Below are 21,757 nucleotides of genomic sequence, written 5' to 3'. Positions count from 1 at the left end.
TCTAATCTCTCTAATTTTACATTCGTAATCTCCTCGGGAGGTATAAGTAGGGGGAAGCAATATATTCGATTCCTCATCCAGAAACACACCCTCTCGAAACCTGGCAAGCGAGTTACACCACGATGCAGAGCGCCTCTCTTGGAGAGTCTGCCACTAGAGTTTGCTAAACATCTCTGCAACGCTATCACGCTGACCAAACAACCCTGTGACGAAACGCGCCGCTCTTGTTGCATCTTCTCTATCTCCTCTGTCAACCCGACCTGGTACGGATTCCACACTGATGACCAATACTAAAGTATAGGTCGAACGAGTGTTTTGTAAGCACCCTCATTTGTTGATGGACTAAATTTTCTAAGGACTCTCCCAACGAATCTCAACCTGGCACCCGCCTTACCAACAATTAATTTTATATGATCATTCCAATTCAAATCGTTCCGCACGCATACTCCCAGATATTTTACAGAAGTAACTGCTACCAGTGTTTGTTCCGCTATCATATAATCATACAACAAAGGATCCTTCTTTCTATGTATTCGCAATACATTAGATTTGTCTATGTTAAGGGTCAGTTGCCACTCCCTGCACCAAGTGCCTATCCGCTGCAGATCTTCCTGCATTTCGCTACAATTTTCTAACGCTGCAATTTCTCTGTATACTACAGCATCGTCCGCGACAAGCCGCATGGAACTTCCGACACTATCTACTAGGTCATTTATATATATGTTGTGAAAAGCAATGGTCCCATAACACTCCCCTGTGGCACGCCAGAGGTTACTTTAACGTCTGTAGACGTCTCTCCATTGATAACAACATGCTGTGTTCCGTTTGCTAGAAACTCTTCAATCCAACCACACAGCTGGTCTGATATTCCGTAGGCTTACTTTATCAGGCGACAGTGCGGAACTGTATCGAACACCTTCCGGAAGTCAACAAAAATTGCATCTACCTGGGAGCCTGTATCTAATATTTTCTGGGTCTCATGAACAAATAAAGCGAGTTGGGTCTCACACGATCGCTGTTTCCGGAATCCATGTTGATTCCTGCAGATTAGATTCTGGGTTTCCAAAAACGACACTATACTCGAGCAAAAAAATGTTCCAAAATTCTACAAGAGATCGATGTCAGAGATATAGGTCTATAGTTTTGCGCATCTGCTCGACGACCCTTCTTGAAGACTGGGACTACCTGTGCTCTTTACCAATCATTTGGAACCTTCCGTTCCTCTAGAGACTTGCGGTACACGGCTGTTAGAAGGGGGGCAAGTTCTTTCGCGTACTCTGTGTAGAATCGAATTGGTATCCCGTCAGGGATAACCTAGTCGGTAGGTTGGATGTACGGCAAACAGTTTGTATGAATAAAGGACAGTGAAAGTCTTACGCAATGTTAAGCACATCTCTTTTCAACAGGACAAATCCGGATTATGCGTCTATGAACGTAGTTGAACTCCATATTCTCTCAGAAACAGAATCTAGCCCAACGAAGCTAACGTTCTGTTCAGCCATTGGCATTGGTGTGACCAAAAATATAAGCAGTTATAATGTTCAAAGATTGCTTTCTGTACTAGCTTACCTACCGATTTATTTAAATCTGTAATTTTCTGTTTGTCATCGGCATTGTTGGCTTAATTTCAACAAATCTTTATTTTCGTCTTCCATGTGGTTAATTTGTCTTCGAGTATCTTGAAAATCAGACAACTCACTGATCGGTAGACTTAGGTAGAACGCGTAATGTTTTCAGATAATGTAATGAGGACATTGAGCATATTTTTGTTAGGAGTTGGTGGGAGGAGGAAGATAGGGAGGAGCTGGTGTTCAAAGCACAACGCTCCAATCGATGTTCATTCGACACATGTGGACAGTGAATTCTAAGCTTTAGTTTTAATATCTAAAGTTTATTTGATCCAAGCTATGAATATCGGCATATTTCTAGAGACGCACGTGACCACTTTAAATTAGATAGTTCATGTGGAGCGATTATTTCCATACCATTTCCGAGATTTTAGACGTTACTAGTAACAGCTTGATTAATAGCAGTGTTTTATCCGTACATCAAAGTTCGGGATTTTACAAAATACTCAATTCTCAATTTTAGTTTTTATAACAGTCACAAAAACGTCGCACTAGCAGCTTCTTAAAACGGATAGCTTACTTCCTTCGTGATGCATACGTACTTACATAGATAACGAATTTCTTTGCCTGCGCTCCTGTATCCCATCGCCATTTGCCTCACTTCGTAGATTTTATGTTAATACTGTTTATAGTGTAACTCAAGAAAATCGGCTCAGAACGGTATTTAGATACTGATGGCTGGCCCACTACGTCAGTACTGCGTCATATATAAGTTGGTAGCATCTGCGGCTTTCAGCCATCACGCTACAGATTTAAAACGTCCAGCGTGACGGGACAGGTTTCCTTTCTTAAATGGTCCTGCCGGTGACAACGAGCATCTCGGAAAGAGCGCAGCTGTTCGCTTACTATGCTGAAAATAATTGAAAGGCAGTGAAACCCCGAATAGGCAACAGTGTTGGAGTGCTTATGCCACATCAAATAACTAGGTTTGGGAGCTTACTCGCTTTGCGAAGCATGATGGGCGGCGGTCTGTGACAGATGTGACGACTGAGTACACCGCTGGTGCAGCCACAAGTTTTTCATTCCGCTAACATTGTTGAACGTGGGGCTCCGCAGCAGACCTCTGCGGGTTACCATGTTGACCCAATGACAGTCAGTTGCGATTGCAGTAGGCACACTATCATAGAGATTTGACTGTGGAGGATGAATAGAAAAGTATCAACTGCTCAGATGAGTCAATCACTTTCCTTGTTAGCCCACGTCAGTGGTAGTGTTCAGATAAGATGACATCCAGGCAGACGGTGACTAGAAACATACACTGCGCCAAAGAATGAAGCTTGTGGTGACAACATTGTGGTATGGAGGACATTTAAATGGACTTTCGTAGGGAACCATGCTGGCAATTAGAGACACCATGACAGTTATGGGCCACCTGAACATTATTCTTGCGGACCACATGCATCCATCCATTCATGCTTCATATCTTCCAGCAGGATAACTGTCAGCATCACTTCTCAGAAACGGGCTGAAAATATTTGAGAAGCTGATCTGTTGGCCACCAAATTTGCATAAGCTGGAAGCCGGTACAACACATGTAAGACGCTATGGGGCGTCCACAAACTACCATATTGTATTTAGGGAAACAGCTTGACACGTGGCTGGACATCTGGTGCCACATCTCTCTGGTAACCTAGCAAGGACGAAGTGAATCCGTACCAAGTACAGTTGCTGCTCAATAGGTGGACCAGCAAAATATTAAATGTCGTCCTAACGTTTTGGCTCGTCAGTGTATCATTCAGCCTCTGGCAATGCGAAAATATGGCTACTTCTTTGCATTCCTTAGCAACTCGTCACGAGATGTTTTAGTAGGTTACGAAGTAACTCGTGAGCGTACTACTGTCGTACTTTATTTATTGTGTGACGTTTTCATATTATCTGATGGTGCTTCGTAAGTAGCCGAATCAGTAAGGCCTATTCTGTGCAAGAAACTGGGAACTTCTGGATAAGCCTATCAGTCGATAGGCGCTGTGTAATGGAAGAACCTTTTTTCCAGAAAAACAAGGATAGGTCGGCATTGCCCCACATCCTCCTGAACAGGATATCAGCGGAGATAGGAGGAAGCGCGAGTATGTGACGCGTGTTGTTTGTAGTAGTGTTTGAATCAGCTGGAGTGATTCAGCGGTGGCGGTGCGCGGCGGCAGACGGTGACATCCTTGAGGCGACACAGCTCAGTGGGCGAGCGTGCCGCGCTTCCTGCCGGAACACCCACGCTGCCGGTGGCGCCTGCGGTGCTGTGCCGTGCTGTGAGGTGCGAGGCATGCGGCCGCAGCCGGCAGCGGCACGCCTCGTCCGGTGCGCCGCGGACTTCCCTGCGCAGGTTCAAGGAACCTGACATCAGCCGCTGCGCCACTCATAACGGACACGCGCTTTTTTCCTTACATGGCACATTCCTTTCAGCGGCCATCGCAACAGTTTGTACACTGGGATTCGACCGTTTCAATGTTCATAAGTATATTTCGTCAACACTGCTTGAGAAGGGAATGGGTGGAGAGGCGATGTGGCTTACACACAATGTATAGTGTAACCGATGTCAGTTACTGGATTTGGTGAAGTAGCTTTTGAATACTGGACACAAACTGGACAATTGTGAAAAATCTAGAACTCAGGTTCCACAACTTGCCATTCAGGCAGAAGAGCTTGACACAACGCACAGTTGTGAAACTCTCTAATGTCCTGCTTTGGTATGTTGTTAATACGCGCGTCACATTAGCTTGAATGTCGGTTATGTCATCAAAACGTTGGCCCTTTATGTGAATTTCGACACTTATTTTTTGCGGTAGGTTCGTATTGATAACTCAGTCTCGTCACCCGTGATTATTTTTTTTTTCCAGAAAATAGATGGCCGCGTTTTGCATTACAGTAAACCCGCGACAGGCATACATGCGTCGTCGTTTCGTTCGGGACTAAAAATGTGCTAGACAAACTTCGCACACACTTCTTCGTTTGTTAAAGCATTCTGGAGAATGTCTTGAACAATATATATAATGAATGTTGCTGCACTGCGATTCGTGACACGACGACGCTGACGACGTACGGTCGCACGTCAACTGCAGTCCAATTCAAATTACTTGATAGTTGACATGCGCTGTATCTGGTTTCCTCCATTCAGAGCACTCAACGTCGCTCTCGAACCGTTTGCCGTTGCCAAACTGCCATAACAATTAGTTCGCTTACGATTCCTTGTCCGGCTTTCTTTCCTCATGTGGTTAGATCCCGAATCCTGGCTCTGGTCCACAAGCGCGCGCCACACGTTTCATACACAGCACTAACCAAATACTACTTGATCCTTCCACACAAGAAGAGATTGAGCATAATTTACGAGTACTTATTATAAGATAGGCTTACATTAGATAAGCTTCGTACGACATTGCGTAAAGCCGAATTTTTGAAGGCTGCAATTACTCGAAGTGCAATAGCCTTCTACATAACATAGCGTAGCGGTTAGCTTAGCAGATCTGGCGTGTAGGCGGACGAAGAGTGTAGTCTCGTCAGATACAGCGATTTTTCAATCTAATCAAATTAAATCATCTTCATTCAGGTAATTGGTACAAATTTAATTTTAATTTTTTGCCGCGTCATTTCCATCATATTGACTTCTTTTTAATCTGCTTGTGTCGCCTCTCACCTGCAACCAAATGCCAACCAGGGCTACTCACCGGTTGGTATCGTGGCATCCCTTATAGCTAGTATGAGGATAGTGACAACGATAAATTACTGTGTGTTTTTACTGCTAAAACTGAAATTTTGCTGCGGGAGATAGGGCTGTGCAAACATTCTACAATTTGTTTGCGTCTTGAGTTTGGTCGTAAAGGTTAGCGTGAACAAAGCGATCGTGATTTTAGTTCTGCCGCAAATCATTGACCGCGGTTTTCTTGCACCATAGCACATCATGAAGTTGTGGTTACTTTAGAACATCAGTTTAAATTCAGGGCTACAAAGCCCTTCGTCTGCCGCAGTTAATTATTTGTCGCTTAAAATCAGCTGTCGACAGAGCATCTCCCATTTCTGTAATAACTCGCGGTAGCCTCTTCAATCATTGCTTCGCGTTACACATTAACAGCATTTGTGAAGTAACCCCACCATGTTTGTGTGGCGCATATAACTGAATGGTAGCTGTACCCCCGGCAAATTAGTAACAAAATCGGCAAATGGGGGAAAAATTTTCTATATAAAGTTTTGAAACTTCGAGAAAATCCTCGTATGGGGTATAGTAATAAGAAACAGGGAAGTTTCCCTTCCGGGGAAGTCAGTTTGTATCAGATTTTAAATTTATACGCAAGAAGGCTCATTTTTCAAACAGAGCTCTTAATAGCAAATACATTACTCGCAAAATTGTTCACGAAAAAGATCTTGTGCATCTTTTCATTTATACGAATGGTATTTGAGGTATAAGAATAGGAATAGAATTTTGTTAAAGCAATAGTTTGCAGTTTTTCTTGCCGAGCGAAGTATTGAAAGGAAATATTTCGTTGTCTATATATTCTACGTGATAATATTTCTTTTGCGATCAGTATTGTTGAAATCAGGAGTATTTAAATCAGGAGTACGTGCCACCAAAGAAAACGTAAAGTTCCCCTTCCCATTCATTCTGCGCTCCCCTACCACTATTGTCGCTGTCGTTTCGCCCTACCCAGTGTCCAGTTCAGTTGAGATAATGTTGTGAACTGCCAGAGTAGTGCCAGTGTGTTCTGTTTTTGTGACAGTATTCACCAGTTTGTGGTGTTGCGAACTGCTTCTTATTAGTCTCTTTGCTTTTGTCTGGACTGAGGAAGCAATAATGCTGCACCCTATTATGTTTTATTTGTGGTAAATCTATTTCGGAAGAAGAGTCATCAATAGTGACGAAGAGCTTGGAAACTCTGATACGCGTCAGCAAGGAATGGAAGTATGGGGCTCATAATTTTCTACAGAATGCTGGACTGATTGAAGTGCATAAGATATGTAGACATGAATATATTAAGGAATGTAATATAAGGAAACTAATTAGTCAGAATGTTGCACAAGAGGATGATAAAAGTTTGAGATCCTCTTCCTCTTATCCATTCAAATTCAATAAAGACTGTTTCATATGCGCTCAAAAGTGTGACATTGAGACGGAAACAAAAAACCAGTCCACAAACGCCGTGGAGTGTTTGAAGTTCGCTCTTTGAAATATACTCTGCTTGAGAGAGCAGAGAAACGCGATGAGTCTGGTAGATAGGTTGTCGAACGGATGAACAGTGTTTTGTGTTTAGAAGCTGTAGAATCTCGTTCGGAAAATAGGCCGCCCTCAAGATACCAACTTTCATGGCGGTTTTCAAGAATTATGCAGATTTATAGATAGTTCAGAGGAATGTCAATTTTCACTGCTCGATTTGTTGCAGAAAGATAATGGTCTCCCGCACCTAGAGACAATGACTATAAAAACTCCGACAAATAAACCGCTTCAGTGATCGGGTCTTGTTTGCCACAATGCCAAAAAAAAAAAAAAAAAAAAAATCCCCCAGCTGCATGTTTGCGCGGCAATGGCCACAAACGTTTGAATCGGTGGTACAATGAACGAACAGTTAATGAGAAAGATGAGAGAAAGAGAATAGTAGAAGCAGCATCAGCTATCATCCTTGAAGATACAAGAATGACTCCTCACAGTGTTGCCGATTACCCAGATGCCAATGACTTGACAGAGAAAGCTGAAGTTATGGTTCCAGACACTTAACACGAATTTGTGAATGGTGTGGTTTTGTCAGAACGTAGTGAACAGTCCCCTTTTAAAAAATGCACAATAATATTCAGCGCGATTGTGTCAGCTACAAGACCTCGTTCATTTATCTCCCCACTGCAGCCTGGTCTTGCGGTGTACTCATTTCGTTAAGTGGAATCAGAAGACATTGTTGAAATTGTCTGGAATTTGGGTTTCTGCCCCACTTATAGCACTGTGGCTTCATTTAGGGCTTCTACGTTCTGGAAACCCAATATTTCAAATGACTTGTTCTCACAGTTCGTTTTCGATTATGCACCAATGATGGGCAAAGGTACATTCCATGCTATGGGTGGAATCGGGTGTGAGACTCCAGGGAGAGCGATAAAACATCAGATAGTAACGAAATTCTGTCATGCCGAGCTCTACTGAAACAGCAAGTGCCCAATAAATTAGTCTGCTAACATTCGAAGGGCATAGTAGGGTTGGAATTGAAGAAAATGTCTACTCAGAACAATCATTCACTAAAGCAACAGTGCCTACCAATCACGATTTTACTTCGCTGATGGGAAAGTTTTTACAGCTTTCTGTTCCTAAATGGCATGGTTTTATGGATAAAATCACAACTGGAGAACCTCATACGCAATCAAATGTATTAGCGCTTCCATCCATCAACAACCCGCCCACAGATTATAACATTACTTTAACTGCCTTAACTTTTGCCATCACGGAGAGTAACAAGACAACACAGCAAACATGTATCGTGACGTTTGATCAACCACTCTTACATGAAATATAAAGATACAGTTGCAGTGGAGGCTAATGGAGGGAATGAGCTATTCACTAAAATAGTAATTCGATTTTCACTTCGAATTTCACTTGATGTTATTTCTAGGAGCAATAGGATTCTTAATGAGATACGGTGGACACTCTCAACTTTCGTAGACTGTATGCTGCAGTTACTGTTCCCCATACACTTTGCGGCCGTGCATGCACGAGGGCAAATCAATCTCACACTGCAGTCATGTGTGATCTTTCAATCATAATACTGGAGGAAATGGCAGCCGTGGAGGAGGAGAAGCAACATATTAAAGACTGCATTTCTGATAAGAGTGGAAACTGTGCATCTTTGGGCGATTTGGAAAAAGATCAAGTGATTTAAAAGCTGAAAAATAAATTTGTCAACACAATTGATGCTATTAAGCAGAGAGGAAACTCCCCAGTTATGGACACAATACATTCAACTTTTCATCTCGGTAATGCATTTCATCCAGGCAGAGGGTATGGAGAATTAGGAGCTCCATATAGAATGTATGAGAGCTATGCTCCCAATATTCCATGCAACTGGACGGTTTCCTTACGCTAAGGCGTGTCATTTGTACCGCCAGGACATGGAAAACCCGAAAGTTACCATGAAACCCGCGGAGTTCTGTAAATTCACCAAGGACAGCTTCTTCACGTTTCGACCTTCTAATAAGTATTAGTGTGGACTATGGACCGACATGACTATAGAACAAACTCTTATGAAGAACCTGAAGCGTATTGGAGGTGTTGGACACGGAAGAGATTTCACCGATAGTGTGTTGAACCGATTGATTTGCGGTGTACCAATAGCCCATCAAATATGTGAAGCTATGGAGCAGTTCTGTAATTTAAATTGAGTTTCGAATGATCAACATGTTGAACTGCGGAGTGGGAGGATAGAAATTGACGAGAAAATTCGCAGAACATTCCAGGTATGGTTGCAACTATACACACCATTTGTGTATAAGGGACAATTGTATTCATTAGGATTTGGATTAGTAGCTTCTCAGAAAGTAAATTGCTACAAAGCTATGTCTGTTGGTGAAGAAGCTCTTCGAACAGTAATTACTGTCTCGCCAAAATTTGGTTCTCTGTATGCATGTGAACTATTAGGCTTGGAAAAAAAAGTAGATACTGTGCACGTTTCATTCCTCTGATTTAAAGGATTTGCTTCACGTACGAATTATCGAATGTACCAGTACCTTTGACAGCAGTGGATTGATGCGGAAAACAAAGAAGTCGTCGCTATACTGTCTTCTCAATCAAGTACCTGAAAGGAATATTGACAATAATGAATCGAAGTTCTTTCTTATGGTTAGACTGTTTCTTATCCACCACGTCGTGTGGCCCGAGATTGGAACTTTTGGTGACACTTATAAAACCTTAATAGCCAATATTCGGACACATGATGATGATGATGATGATGATGATGATGATGATGATGATGATGATGTATCTGAGGAATATTCGAAAATCTCTCTGAACATAAAAACTATTGAACGCCAAAAGCGAACGATGAAGCGGATCTCACGAGAAATTTTCTTTAATGACGAAACGTTATGCGTTGAATCACAGTCTGTCGTTCTTAGTAACCTCAGCAATAAGGAAATGTTTCCAGAATGAGCAAGGTTCGCAGGAGAGCTTCTGTAATGTTTGAAAGGTAGGAGACGAGGTACTGGCAGAAGTAAAGCTGTGACGACGGGGCGTGAGTCGTGCTTCGGTATCTCAGATGCTAGAGCACTTGCCCGCGAAAGGCAAAGGTCCCGAGTTCGAGTCTCGGTCCGGCACACAGTTTTAATCTGCCAAGAAGTTTCAAGGAAATGTTTATTGCACAGCTTGTGCAAAAGCTAAACAGTTTTGGTATTGAGACCAGGTTTGTGGGTGAAGATGTAGATGTTGAATTTGTTGCAAAAGCAACATATGCCTCAATTTTACCAGCAAGTGATTGTAGTGGGTCACGAAGTAGATGTTCTTGTGCTACTTATCACTCTTGCTCCAATCTACACAGACAATCCTGATGAAGGAAGGTAAAGGTAGCATCAGAACGACGTGTTAGAGTTCTAAAGATACACATAACTCCTCACTTGTTCATGAATGCAAGAATTCAGTGCTGTTTCTTTATGCAGTAAGTGATTGCGACAGCACTTCAGCCTTGTATGGGAAAGGAAAGCGGCAAGCTTTCAAACTATTCGCCGGTATCCCCAACTCCATAATATTTCACAGATATTCAACAATCCTGCCTTCTCTGCTGATGCCATTGTAAAAGCAGGACAGAAATTTACACTCTCTCCCTACACAAAAACAGTTGTCTCCTGACGATAACATAAATGCCATTAAATTTAAATGTTTTAATGTACTCGTGTATCAGGCAAACAATGCTGCCATATTCCCTCGTTTGCCATCCACTGTTGATGCAGGACACCTCCACTGTTACCGAGTTTACCTACAAATCCAGCTATGGCTGGGAAAGTCTTGGATCCCAGAAACATCCTGATTCATATGAAACGACCACCTGCTCTAGAGAGGGTACTGCTACATCCTAGTAATTGAAGTTGCATAAATCTAAAGTAAGACTATAAAAAAATTGTTCCATATAAACAGAAGCCTGTTTTTTTTAGAAATTTCACTTTTTAGCTACAAATTTTAGCACTCATAAACCAGTTACCTTGCTTGAACATGCAGCATTTGACCCCCTCCGAGTAGAATTTCGCCAGAAATATTTTCCATCATATAGATAACTTCGTTAAATGAACCGTTTTTCATAAAGTTTGGAAAAAGGAAAAGAAACCTCTCCCGATAGGGGAGGAAACTTAGTCTTTTACTTTTTCATTCCCCCAAGAGTGTTTTTCCAAAATTTCAAAACTTCATCACATTTCCCCCCATTTTCCTAATTTGCCTAGACTACTGACAGCGGTTTTGGCAACACTGTAGCGGCAAGTGACCGACGTCAACTAGAAATAATTTTATTCGGACTTTAATCAGCAATGCATGCTCACAACTGACTGGCCAAATGCACATTTATCCAGAACACAAATAGGCAGTGTTGAAATGGTGAAATGAGATTGCATTTGTTGAGTGTTTCGGTACAAAGCTTAAATGTTATAGTTAGCATAAGAATATATTCTTAGTAATAGTATGTGCAATAGCTCATAATTATGTACTTCCTTTTCTTTAAACACTTTCTCGTGATCCTTCTGCCAGTTAAAGTATTTAACTTAATAATTTACATGTTTTAAGTGTTGAAATACGAGGGTTTCGCAGAAAGTAATTCACCGTCATTTTTTTCTTCGCCTAAAACTATGAAACGAATGCGAAACGTTACGCATTTTTGAAGGCTCCTGAATGAGAGCGCCACGTTTCCGTAACTTCCGACAGATAACACGACAGGACATACAGGCCCTTGTTTCGCTTCGTAAATATGTAATAGTAATCTTTAACATTGTTACACTGCGATTGTAAGACTCACAAAGTAGTAGGCCTGCTGCTAGTTGCCGAGTATGTGCGCTGGTGGATTAAAGGCTGTTTTGGTCCGCTGTGAATTCTCCACAGTTTTTGAAAAAGTCGGCATGGAGAAAATGAACAGTATGGCTTCAGGTGCAGTTAGACAGTCTTGCACCCGATGGAATAGCTAGCCTTCTGCAGTGACTACGGCATATAAGCACATAGTTATTGGTTAACACATTGGGACTCGCATTCGGGAGGACGACGGTTCAAAGCCGTGTACGGACATCCTGAGCGGGATTGTTTCTTTGAAAAGGCACGGCCGATTTCCTTCTCCATTCTTAATCCGAGCTTGTGCACCGTCCCTAATAACCTTGTCGACTAGACGTTAAAACACAAATTTTCCTTCCTTCGGATCTGATCATTGGGCTGGTGATGTAACACTACTAGAATTACAATCTGATAAGGTTAAAAGCTGCGACCACTCTGTAACCGATACTATGACAATCTGTCTAGTGATACTGCGCCAGGAACGCAAACAAGTACGTTTTAGTTCGAAAAGCGGACATATTTAATAACAAGTCGGTAAGATAACGGATTCAGTGCTTCAGAATAAGCCGCCAATATTTATTCAGCACGACATTCTCAGTTTGCCCCTAGAACTCCTTCCCCTTGCAGGACAGCGCTCCAGAAGGCACACAGGTCAATGACTGGGGGAAGAAGGAACCACAGGGCGTTCCCATGGCAGGAATTACACTGGCGTCTGTTTCCCTCACCTGTCCAATCTTAGTTGGAACGGCTGTATTTTCTCACGCCCGTTCCCAGAACGACGAATGACGTCTGCTGCTGACACCCGTGAGCCCTCAGCCCCCAGTTGAGATAAGGTGCCGCATTACAGCTATGCGTGCTTAGGGGCATCACATCCGCGCAGGAAACTGTTCGTCAGTGACGCGGTATCCCTGTGGTTGCGAGGACACCTCCCACCCATCGAATGCCGGGTTTCACTGCTTGTGACGTCGCGTAGGTGCTGAACTCATAGTTGAAGTACGCCCAACATTTCTGCTTCCCGCTCTGTCGAAACTGCGCAGCTTGTGAACTGACATAACGCAAAGCATTTGAGTGTTTCAATGAGAAGAGTACTCGGGTCTGTACAGAGAACTGCGTCCGATTTCTTTCCCCACTGCGTGGGGAGGATCTGACATGGGAGTAACCAATTTTGATCAAATTTCGCAAGGACGTTATGTATTGAAAATACAGACAAACGTATTACGGCGTTTTGCTAGACAGTCCCTAGTGTTTGATGGTGGAAAATAGTATATTTCCTGCAGTATCTTGGGTTCCCGTCATTCAATGAGTCTTAACAGAGCGAGGTCGGCGGTGAAGCGTTCAAGGCTGATCCGTGTTCGGTTCTTGGTTGTGGCGTTTTTTCATTAAATATTTTTTCGGTGTATCTGATAATACTTCTGATAGTAAGAAAACTGGTGGTGGTGGTAATAGTAGTAGTAGTAGTAGTAGTAGTAGTAGTAGTAGTAGTAGTAGTATCTTTCTTTGCTTTGTTTTGAAATAAAACAGGGGGAGGTGTGATTAATAATCAAATGAGTATATATTGTAATGTATTTACAGTTATTTTCATCGTGATACACGGTGCAAAAATACACTTAATGTGTATTGTTGCCTAATGCTAACTGATCGTCTATTCGTGAGCGTTCTCTCAAACCAATGGACTGAAATTTACCGTAGAAGGGGCAAAATCTATAAATATTTTTCGCACTTTGCGCAATACACGAACGAAATCGCGCTGCATTGACATGTTTTCCGGTAGGGAAGAGTGGGGCTAGAAGTTCCGATTTTTAGTTAACGGCAAAATTCGTTAAGAATACTTGATTTTAGTATTCATGCGATGCAATCATAATTAACTTACATATGTAACTTTGATATTGAGACAGTTACTTGGGTCACTTGTGACATTTTTAGTGATATTTTACGACTCTAGAAGTTATAACAACAACTTACCCCAACTTAGGGTAACAAGCCGGGGTAAGGTGTTACCATGAAACTTCCTGGCAGATTAAAACTGTGTGCCCGACCGAGACTCGAACTCGGGACCTTTGCCTTTCGCGGGCAAGTGCTCTACCAACTGATCAACCGAAGCAGGTGTTACCATATTTGTTAAAGCTATTATTTTTTAAATAAAAAACAATTATTAAAACATGTCTGTTTATTTAAGTAATAATAAACAATGCCGCACGAATCATCAGTTAAACAATTGTTATATAACAAGTAACAATTTGTACAGAAACGCTTATTAACTCTTTAGTAATTAACAGCTTATCAAATAACTTGTAACTATTCAGCCTTGATAATTCATTCTTCAATCATAATGGCCTTGTCTTAGGTTCAAAATATTGCCGTGATAGGCAGAAAACATATATACTTACAATTAATCATCAGAAGGTATATCACAATCACAGTTCGAGCATAGGTAGTTTAATAAGGCTTGATTCTGCCTACATCGGGAATGGGCCCAGTTATTACATTCTTGACACTGAACCCATTCTTCATCAGAACATAAAGTAACTGGCATAGCGCAGTAGACAATAATGCTTTAAACTGTCATCTTCACTCTCAGACCTTTCACTACTTGTTTGTAAAACCTGTCGTTCGACTTGCCCTGCCCTTCCCTTTGCGTTTACCATCCTCTCGTGTTGTTTCACCTTTCCCTTTTCCTTTTCCTTTATTTTTTCTCACTTTTTCATTGTTAATGTTCACTTTCCTTGTCTTGCTTTGCTCTTCTGCTAAGGTTTGTTTTACTGGAGTATCGATTAAAATAACGGATTTTCTAAGACGTCTCTTGTTTATTCCAAGACTTGGCGGTGCCTTCGAAAAAAAGACTTACTGCTTCTGGAGAGAAAGGGACTTGATCTCAGAGTTGTTCTTCTGACATCCAGAAACTGCAGGCAGATTAACAACCCCTGAGTGACCTGCGAATCAACGATTTGTCTTGTATCTGTACTAATGTTCACAATTTCAGATGCATTAATCTATATGATAATAACAGTCGCAGATACTGCTCCGACCTATTGTTCATGGTGTCATGTGAAATGTCTAAAGCCACAGCTGATGCGTTTACTAAAGCTAAAGGGCGATATGTGATATACGATGGAGCATAGTCGTTTCCTGTGAAAACTTTGGGGGTCATAAGGCGAAATTACAGCTTTTCTGAAAGCGCTCATTACGTTTATGGGAGTCACTGCACGAGGTAGTATTCCATTGGTGTTACTAATGAATTGTGGCAAGTTGTTCCGAGCTCACAACGTGCCCCCAAAAAACCGAACATCGAGCCCCAATCACACATGTTGAAATAAAATCAAGATATTGGTTACGTTACGATACATAGGTAATATACACATTGTGTACCAAAACAGTAGATAAATCCTTACAATAAAACACTGAAACACTAAAGGCTACTCGATAAAATTCGTGATATGATCAAAAACATCAAATACGAAAATATTTACTTACGTGAACTAGGGACACACGTGCTGTTGTTACGAAGTTCCGGGGACCACTACTCTGTTTATGATGGCTGCCGTCGGTGTTCCGTGGCTTTTCATTTCACAACATGTTTACTTCATATTCATACCTCTTTCCATCGCGGAGTTATTTCAGTCGGAATAACTTACCTCGATAAGGTCTAGCCCCTCTGTCCTCTACTTGGTTCGTGGAAAACGTACCAAATTCACATTACTGAAATCATTTCTGTATGATAGCGATTGGTCTGTGTACCAATCATAACGTATAAAAGCATCTCCTGAAAGACCGGCATGGACAACTGGTTACGGACCAATGTGTGAGTTTTGATACCATTCGCCCAGTCTCGTAACTATGTGCCTTCTGCGATGTCGCACGATTTTGAAGTCCTACTATGAAATTCTTTACCTGTCAGAAAAAGTAAAATCTAGTGCGTCATGTATTACGATGAAAATAAGTCAGTACATTACATAAACTTACTTGATTATTAATCACACCTCTCTATGTTTTACTGTAGAAAGGAAAGAACGGTATTCCCAGTGTCACAATATTATCACACACACCGAAAATAATATCGAACGAAAGAAAAGGCACAACCAGAAATCGAACTTATACAAGCTGCTCGATGGTGTAATGCCTTGACCTCTCTGCTACGCACATGGAATGACGAGTAAGCAAGCTATAACATGAAAAAAGAAGTGTTAGTAATTAGAACATTATTAAAGGTAGACCCCATATTATATTAATATAGTTTTTCAGACGAGCTTACGATGTGTAGCATTGAAAAAACGATTCGATTTTCCGTCATCGACTTTGAACCCAGTTCTTTCAAAAACTAGGAGTATTTGGTAATAGATATAGATCATCACCGAAAAATTTGATCAAAATTGGTGACGCACATGCCAGACCCTCTGCTTATGAGCAAATATCGTAAACATTTCATTCATTATGATGGTTGAGATTTTGTTAGATAAGGTTTCACCTCTTCCTGATAACGATAGTGGAGTAATCAAGCGTTCAGTTGTTACGGGTATCGCTCCAAAACCGTGTGAATAGAAGACCTCCATTAAGATATTTGGGCTTTGTTACTCTTCTCTCTCACAGGAACCCAATTTTTATTAACTGCTGTTGTATACCATTAGGCATGTATTTGGCCGGAGGGGGCGATGAGCTCTGACACCACCTTCAGTCACATACCATGTGTGTTCGATTGGGTTCAGATCTGGCGAGTTGGGGGGGGGGGGGGGCAGCACATCAACTGCAACTCGCCACTGTGTTCCTCGAATCACTCCATCACACTCCTGGGCGTGTGGCATATCGCATTGTCTTGCTGAAAAATGCCACTTCTATCTTGAAACACAATCGTCGTGAAGGGGTGTGTGTGGGGTCTGCAACCCCAGTGTACCATACTACTTATCCGTCATGGTGCCTTGAACGAGCTCCACAGGACCCATTGTTCCCCAGAGCATAATGGAGCCGCCGCCAGCTTGTTTCCGTCCCACAGTACGGGTGTGAAGGAGCTCTTCCCCTGGTAAACGACGGATTTGTACCCTCCCATTGGCATGATGAAGGTATCGGTGTTCATCAGACCATGCAGCGCTCTGCCACTGCTCCAAAAGTCCAGTGCCGATGGTCACATGCCGTTTTCAGTCGTACAGGCCCATGTCGTGGTTTTAACATTTGCACATGCGTGGGTCGTAGGCTGCGGAGGCCGATCTTCAGGTGCACTGTGTGTTCGCACTTGTACTCTGCTCACTCCGATGTTAGTTCCGCCGCAGTTCGCCGCCTGTCCTGTTTAACCAGACAGCGCAGCCAGTGACATCAGATACCTGTAATAAGGGTAGCCTCGTGTTGAAGATAGTCACCGAAGCACTCCTCAAACAGTCAAGTCGTGCATTTTTCGAAATGCTCGTGCCGAGCCTCCGGGTCATCGCAGTCCGCCCTGTTTCAAAGTCCGATATATCGCGTGCGCCTTCCCCATCTGCAAGTGGACAGTACGCTCACTGATATTACAGGTAATGTGCGTGTGTGACAGCAGTCATTCCTCGCCAACTGACGCTGCCATCGCCTGGACAGGCTTATATAAATAGTAGTGGATGGTCATAATGTTGTGGGTGATCAGCGTACTGCATGACACTTAACATACACGATATTGTTAATAAACTGAAATAACGGTGAAATGTTAACGGTTATGATGTGTTGATTGTATGAAACATCCGCTTACATGCCTCACTAAATTATTAAAGCTACTCAACCTCGAATATCGGTAGTGACAAATAAATGAAAATCTTACCCTATCTATGAATTTAGTTTTATCTTTCAAAGACTGATTAGTCATATCGTAGTTAAAAAGCTCTCTCTTTTTCTGGAACAAGAAATACATATACGACTGAAGGATATCTGACCGATTATCTTTAGTAGCGCGTCTGAGACGGGCCGACGTGTTTATCCAGGGCGCGTCAAGTTGTGCCCAGCTATTTGTGGATACTTCTTTACCGCTTTGAACGATGCACAAAGGATTTCTTCACGAGCCAAACGAAAAAAGTGTATTTTACTTTATACTCCGTGTTTCCAGTACCTTAATAGACACTTCATTTGCCTAATTCGGGTGTCAGTAATTGCCATTTTGTTCATAATGTTGACAGCGGGCAATGGTATTGTTCTGTCGATACATTTGACGTGAAGGTGCGGAGTATCCATAGGCATTTCTACCAGACCGCCTGAAACGTAGATGTACCATAAATTTTCGTCACACACGGATAGTAGTCAACTAACACGGCTGACATTGGTCTACTTAAAGAGTCGTTCCTTTCCCGTTAACATGATTCCAACATAAAGATGCATAATTTGTCGCCAATAAAGAAAGGAGGATGTACTGGTACTAAATAACGCATCTCTCTCTCTCTCTCTCTCTCTCTCTCTCTCTCTCTCTCTCTCTCTCTGTGTGTTGTGTGTTGTGTGTGTTTACATTTCCATGATTGTGGAACTATTCTTCACTCGGTATTGAAAAAGTATATAGTAGTTGATAGTTCACAGGACTTCGTATAGCTTAAAAAACGTTATGTCCTTACCAGTAAAACAGTACGTCAGTGAAATCTTTTTGTCTGAATAACGAGATATAATCAGAGCGGGAGTTGCGCCCTACAAGGTAATCTTACTGGTTACACGAGCCCGGTACGTCATACCCATGACGTCATCACTAAGCAACACTGCCGCTCCGAAAACGTCGGGCTGTGTATATATGTATGTATAAAGCACTTTGCCTCCGCTTTGCATTAAACGATTTCACTGAAATGGTCCTCAGTTCGAGTGTTTCGTTCTATAGTTCGATTTTTGATACGGCGCTAAAATTTAGGAGCGATGCAGGTGTTTGGGAAAGGAAGGTGCGTCTCGTTGCTGATGGGTTGGGCGTATTTTATAGCTGTCGACAAGGTCGTCCGTTAGACGAATCGGGACTCTGTATCATTTACGTTGAGTGTCCTTGAGAAAGTACTATGAATGCTTAACATTTTATACTACCTGTTTGGCGAAAGCTTAGCCTGTCTAACATGAGCTTCAGTAAAAAGTAAAGGGGCTCGTTATTTGTCATTCAGTAAGGTTTGCGGAGTCTTCCGTCTCCTAGGCTAGTATTGCACTGTCAAAGTTATTTGACAAATCTTCTACTAAAGCTCGGCCCATGGCCATACTATGTGTTTGATAAAAATGGCGAAGAACACTAAGATTTTTTGAAACGCCTTTTTTGTGAAAGATATTTTGTTAAAGGCTTTTACAATCTTAGGCGGTCATTAAAGGTACTTCCTTCTAGTACACCTACGCTTATCTTGAACAGTTGCTATTCCTCTGTTTCAGAAACCATATTCCAGGCTGTATCCCATCTTGCTTCCGTTCCCAATGACGCGGTGACTTACGAATGAAAATTTTGTCGGTGCGGAAGTGGGAGGTATATATAGGGAAGGGCTGAGTAGAGGGGGAGTCGCGCTCGGGCTGTCTCGTGCGCACTCGGCTCGGACTTCGGCAGCCGGCCGTGTGGGTAAAAGTCGACAGATGCTCTTGGAGCGCCGAAGCGAGAGGAGGGTGTGTGCCGTTGCGCCCGTTCCCGTCTGCGTCTGTACGAGTTCAACGTGTGTGTGAGAGGCACAAGTGAAGTGACATGATTTCTTCGAAACTACATACAGCTGCCGAACTGGTGGATATTATCTGATGACAGAACGTGTGTCAGTGTTCTTCAGTGGTGGAGTGTTTTTGCTTTTCTCCCCGCGGGGGGACGGTGCCCTTCACGTAAAGGGAAGTCCGACGTCCTGTTTCGTAGACGTCTGGGATGCGGAATTCAACGCCCGAGAATGAAGGAACACTTTTATGATAATAGTCCTTTGGGCTTTGCCTCATCGCCAAAGTTCCAAACTATGGACTCGGATTTCTCGCGAGATGAGTGGTCGCCCGGCCCTTGGAGTCCTGCAGAGGTTTTAGTAGCAAGAACTCTCACATGTTTATGTGCCACATTAGCGTCTCGCTTCTACAGGTTCCTAGCCAGATTCTCGGGTGAGTAACTGTATGTAGCACCTAACGTATATTACAGCTTTTAATAATTCTGGTTATATTCTCACTATGAATTGTCAAAACTTAAGTCGGTAGTTAGTGTATGCCATGGGAAAAACAGTCAGTGGAAAGACTGCTTGGGTGAAGTTACGTAGACGTGGCCTTAAACTGAGCCGCTGCGTAGGCGGGCAGCTTTCTGTACTGGCAATGACTCTTTAAATTTTGGAGGCCTACATGGGTGCCCGTAACGAGTTGTCAAATTGTGGCACCGTTTCGAGCCGTCGATGGAAATTCATTTTGTAAACTGAATAACAGTTCTATAGGTGAAGATTTCATTTGGGATCCGTGGAACTTAACGGAAAGACTTGCAACTTCTGTTATATTATACATAGGATATTTAAAATGGAAAGAATAATGCTTAAAGAAATACGTTCTGTTTCCGATTTTAGATTTTACATTGAGAATGCTTCTTACGCAACCTGAATGAAACGTTAAAACTCGGATACACTGCAAGGTTAGTGGTACGCCGTAACATGTGAGTAACTACAACATGAATTGCGCGAGATTTTGAAACAGCTGTTCGTCGCCAGCTCGTGCCTGTCAGGGAAACTACAGCCCGTAAGTAGTGGTGACCTAAAGCGGCGCTGCCGGTGTGTTCGTCTCTCACTTGTCTACCGCCTGTGGGCGATAACACGGTGTACGGGTTCCGTTATCAGTGAACCAGTTCAGCGACTTTTTGCTCCTGTTTTCTTATGCTCGCGTCAGTGCGGGGTCCGTGCAAGTGTTCAAAGACTCTTACGCTCATAACTTTGAGTATTGCAATCTCTGGTTTATTTTCCTGATCGATGTGATAAATGACTTATCATTCGCACATAATTATGTGAAAAGCAAACGATTGTTGGATAGTTTGTCTTCAAATAGTTGCTTTCTGTGGTAAGACAAACGTTGACTTGCGGAGGAAATAGATAATGGCACGTTGCATAATCATTGCAAAGGGTAAAATGTTTGTGTAATACGGTCAAGGACAAATATAATACATGTCGAATTCTGTTGCATTTTTGGCCATGTCATCTTGTAGTATGCAAAATATTGCGAAAATGTTGAAGATTTTTACCACTGCTGCTTCTGGGACTTCTGTGGGCGAGAAGGTTGGCGTGGCTTGCTAGCGCCTTCGGAAATTTGCGGCTGTGCCAGGAAGAGACTGTCTCGTCCAAATCAAGGTCCGGGCACTAAGTCTGTTCTGAAACGAAAGAAATGTGATACTTCTTACGACAAAACATACGGTAACGTCAAAAAATGATTTCCTTGCTCTTTAAAAAAGGGCTATGCACTAGGGAACAAGCATGGCTCTCGACTCGTAAAATCCTCGTCCAGTACGAAAATGTCTTGCAATGCACTATCATGACTATTCCTTTAGTAAAATGTTTCACCGACAATTTCATACTCTAATTGCTTGGTCAGTAAGTACATAGAGGAACGGGAGGCGGCGATACTTGTGCTGGTTACTCGGCGCGAATACCATGCGGCGTTCTGTATACAGGTGGAGGTTTGGGGTAACACCGAATTTTATAACATGCTGTTTCGTATAGTGTTTCTTGAACAAATTAAGAAAGAACTTCACTGGTTGTCAATGAAGGCACACTACCTCCTCTTTGAAATCCTCCTTATGTCAGATAATTTGGAAATACTGTAATACGGCAGTTTTTCCAAGTTGAAATCAATCTTTTAAAATGATTTTAAAACTTCCTCCCACTAGTTTGTGTCAGCATTGGAAACCTACCTCCAGGCTGGTACAGTAATTTGCAAACAAGAGGAAACTTGATGTTATTGCAATGACCGTGGCATCCATGGCTACATATTTTTTCCCTGTACAATTGCAGTAACCAGTCTTAGACGTTAGCACTAAGGCGTGGTAGCGAAGGTTCCGTTATTTTTCAGCTCCATTTATTCGCAGGCCGTATTCTCACGCTTGCAATTGTGCATGTCGGATCAGAGGATACCGGTGCAATCACTGACCGTCACTGCTTCCTCGAATGACTGAGTTGCCGTAGTGACACTAAGGAAAAAAATTCAGCATCAGACGCGTAGATATCATGTGTAGCGTTTCGTTGTGTGTTGTTCAAATACCTTTTACCATTTC

The 21,757-nt window shown here is 42.4% G+C and overlaps 1 protein-coding gene across 2 annotated transcripts in view; it reads left to right on the top strand.

The window, feature by feature from the left end:
• The window catches only part of LOC126278886 (probetacellulin-like), a 408,506-nt gene that overhangs the window by 290,151 nt on the left and 96,598 nt on the right, over nt 1-21,757 (top strand). The window contains exon 1 of one of the 2 annotated variants that reach the window (XM_049979170.1): nt 19,077-19,620. The exons of the other annotated variant lie outside the window; for it this stretch is intronic. Within the exon in view, the coding sequence (XP_049835127.1) occupies nt 19,422-19,620 (199 nt within the window). The 5' untranslated portion in view covers nt 19,077-19,421. Of the gene's footprint in view, nt 1-19,076; nt 19,621-21,757 lie in introns of those variants that run through there. 2 annotated transcript variants of the gene reach the window in all.

Source organism: Schistocerca gregaria, chromosome 1 (genome assembly GCF_023897955.1).
Source record: "Schistocerca gregaria isolate iqSchGreg1 chromosome 1, iqSchGreg1.2, whole genome shotgun sequence".
NCBI lineage: Eukaryota > Metazoa > Arthropoda > Insecta > Orthoptera > Acrididae > Schistocerca > Schistocerca gregaria.
Note: the sequence above shows the minus strand (reverse complement) of the source record. Positions and strands in the feature narration are given on the sequence as shown.